This window comes from Daktulosphaira vitifoliae, unplaced genomic scaffold, assembly GCF_025091365.1.
Source record: "Daktulosphaira vitifoliae isolate Bord-2020 unplaced genomic scaffold, ASM2509136v1 Scaffold_448, whole genome shotgun sequence".
Classification (NCBI taxonomy): Eukaryota; Metazoa; Arthropoda; class Insecta; order Hemiptera; family Phylloxeridae; genus Daktulosphaira; species Daktulosphaira vitifoliae.
In genome coordinates this window covers 8101-10105 of record NW_026100013.1, presented here as the reverse complement: position 1 = coordinate 10105, position 2005 = coordinate 8101, and the positions used below count along the sequence as shown (strand labels likewise).

Genomic DNA, 2005 nt, shown 5'->3' with positions numbered 1-2005 from the left:
TTTAGTAAAATTGTTTAATTAATATTATTAGTTATTATTTAAGTATTTTTGTGATTATTTTACAGACAACAGAAATTAAAATTAACCAGTCTGCTACCAGTGATGAAAAAAATAGTAATAGCTCTAAAACTAATGATAGAGAAAAATTTTATCAGGTTGGATTTTTATAAATTAAATAATGTTTCAAGCCTCATAACTAATAACATGCTGTTTTCTAAAAAAATAATTTTAAGATATTCTATATAAATAGCATTTAAGGATACAAATGATATAAATCTATATCTTTATTTTTTTCAACTAGAATTGTTTTATTTCTTAGATTTATCAAAACAGATCTCATTCAACTTTTTATTTAAAATTTATTGTAAGTTAAAGTTTTTCTTTTAAGTTGTAATGTTGCAAAATACTAATACACTGTGAAATCAAAAAGGAGATATTATAAATAAAGACAATACAAAATAAACGGTATAAAAGTTTTGATCTGTCATTAGAGTTACATTTTGTATGCCTTTGTTTTATATTAAATCCACAGTGAAGAAATGTTGGCACAAGTGTATAATAGCTAATGGAGACTTTTTTGAAGGCGAAAATATTAATGTAGATTAATAATTAAATATTTTATTCAAAAAATATAATTCCNCTAAAAAAATAATTTTAAGATATTCTATATAAATAGCATTTAAGGATACAAATAATATAAATCTATATCTTTATTTTTTTCAACTAGAATTGTTTTATTTCTTAGATTTATCAAAACAGATCTCATTTAACTTTTTATTTAAAATTTATTGTTAGTTAAAGTTTTTCTTTTAAGTTGCAATGTTGCAAAACACTAATACACTGTGAATTCAAAAAGCAGATATTATAAATAAAGACAATACAAAATAAACAGTATAAAAGTTTGGATTTGTCATTAGAGTTACATTGTGTATGCCTTTGTTTTATATTAAATCCACAGCGAAGAAATGTTGGCACAAGTGTATTNTCCACAGTGAAGAAATGTTGGCACAAGTGTATAATAGCTAATGGAGACTTTTTTGAAGGCGAAAATATTAATGTAGATTAATAATTAAATATTTTATTCAAAAAATATAATTCCCATTATTTTCTGCATACACCTTGAATATATATAATTATATTACAATTATATGTGAATTATGATGTATGAGCCTCTTTCATTCACTCTGCGATAAGTCCAAGAAATTGAAGTTTAATTGTTGAAAAAATCTATAAAGTTTGTAACAAAAATCACTATATACTTTTTTGATTAATGACACAATATTATTATTAGTTATTTTTCTAATCCAAATAGATATGGACATTTTGTAATAAATTATTTTTATTTTAGGATAAAATAGAAAAATTAGAATGTGAAATCANTTCTAATCCAAATAGATATGGACATTTTGTAATAAATTATTTTTATTTTAGGATAAAATAGAAAAATTAGAATGTGAAATCAAAAATATAAGAAATGAAGCTTTAGTTGACAAAGAAAAAATTAAAAGTTTGACAACTTCTTTGATATCTGTTACTAAAAGCAAGGACCAACTTAGGTATAATTTTTAGTATAAAAAAGATTTTAATATAATATATATTTCTTATTATAATTCAATAGTACTGTTATCGGTGAATATGAAAAGACAATCTCAGACATGGTAGCCAAAAAAGAGGATGTTCATAAAGAGTATGAAGCACGCATTTCATATATTGAAGATGAAAGGGCTAAAATGGAACGACATTTACAAAATTCAGAAATGGCATTTAATGATGTTCATGAGTAAGTTTCATATATCTATAATTGTTGTTACTAATTATTATTAACATACTGAAAATATAACATGAAATTTAAAATCAAAATATAATTATAAAAATTTTGATAAATAATCTAAATTAAAAAACTTACCAATTGTATTCTACTTTAATTAAATTTATTTTAGCTTCGATGCAAAGCTGAGAAGGTATTAATTTTACTGATGTGTTTTTTTTTTTTTTTTTTTTTTTT

The 2005-nt window shown here is 21.8% G+C and overlaps 1 protein-coding gene across 1 annotated transcript; it reads left to right on the top strand.

Moving 5' to 3' along the window:
• Nucleotides 1-43: 43 nt before the first annotated feature.
• On the top strand, nt 44-1803 carry LOC126909489 (uncharacterized; the record flags this gene model as incomplete). The annotated part of the gene is made up of 3 exons (XM_050691919.1): nt 44-155; nt 1432-1556; nt 1619-1803. Coding segments are annotated over 3 exons (403 nt in total), but the record flags the coding sequence as incomplete, so codon positions are not given.
• Between the last annotated feature and the right edge of the window lie 202 nt (nt 1804-2005).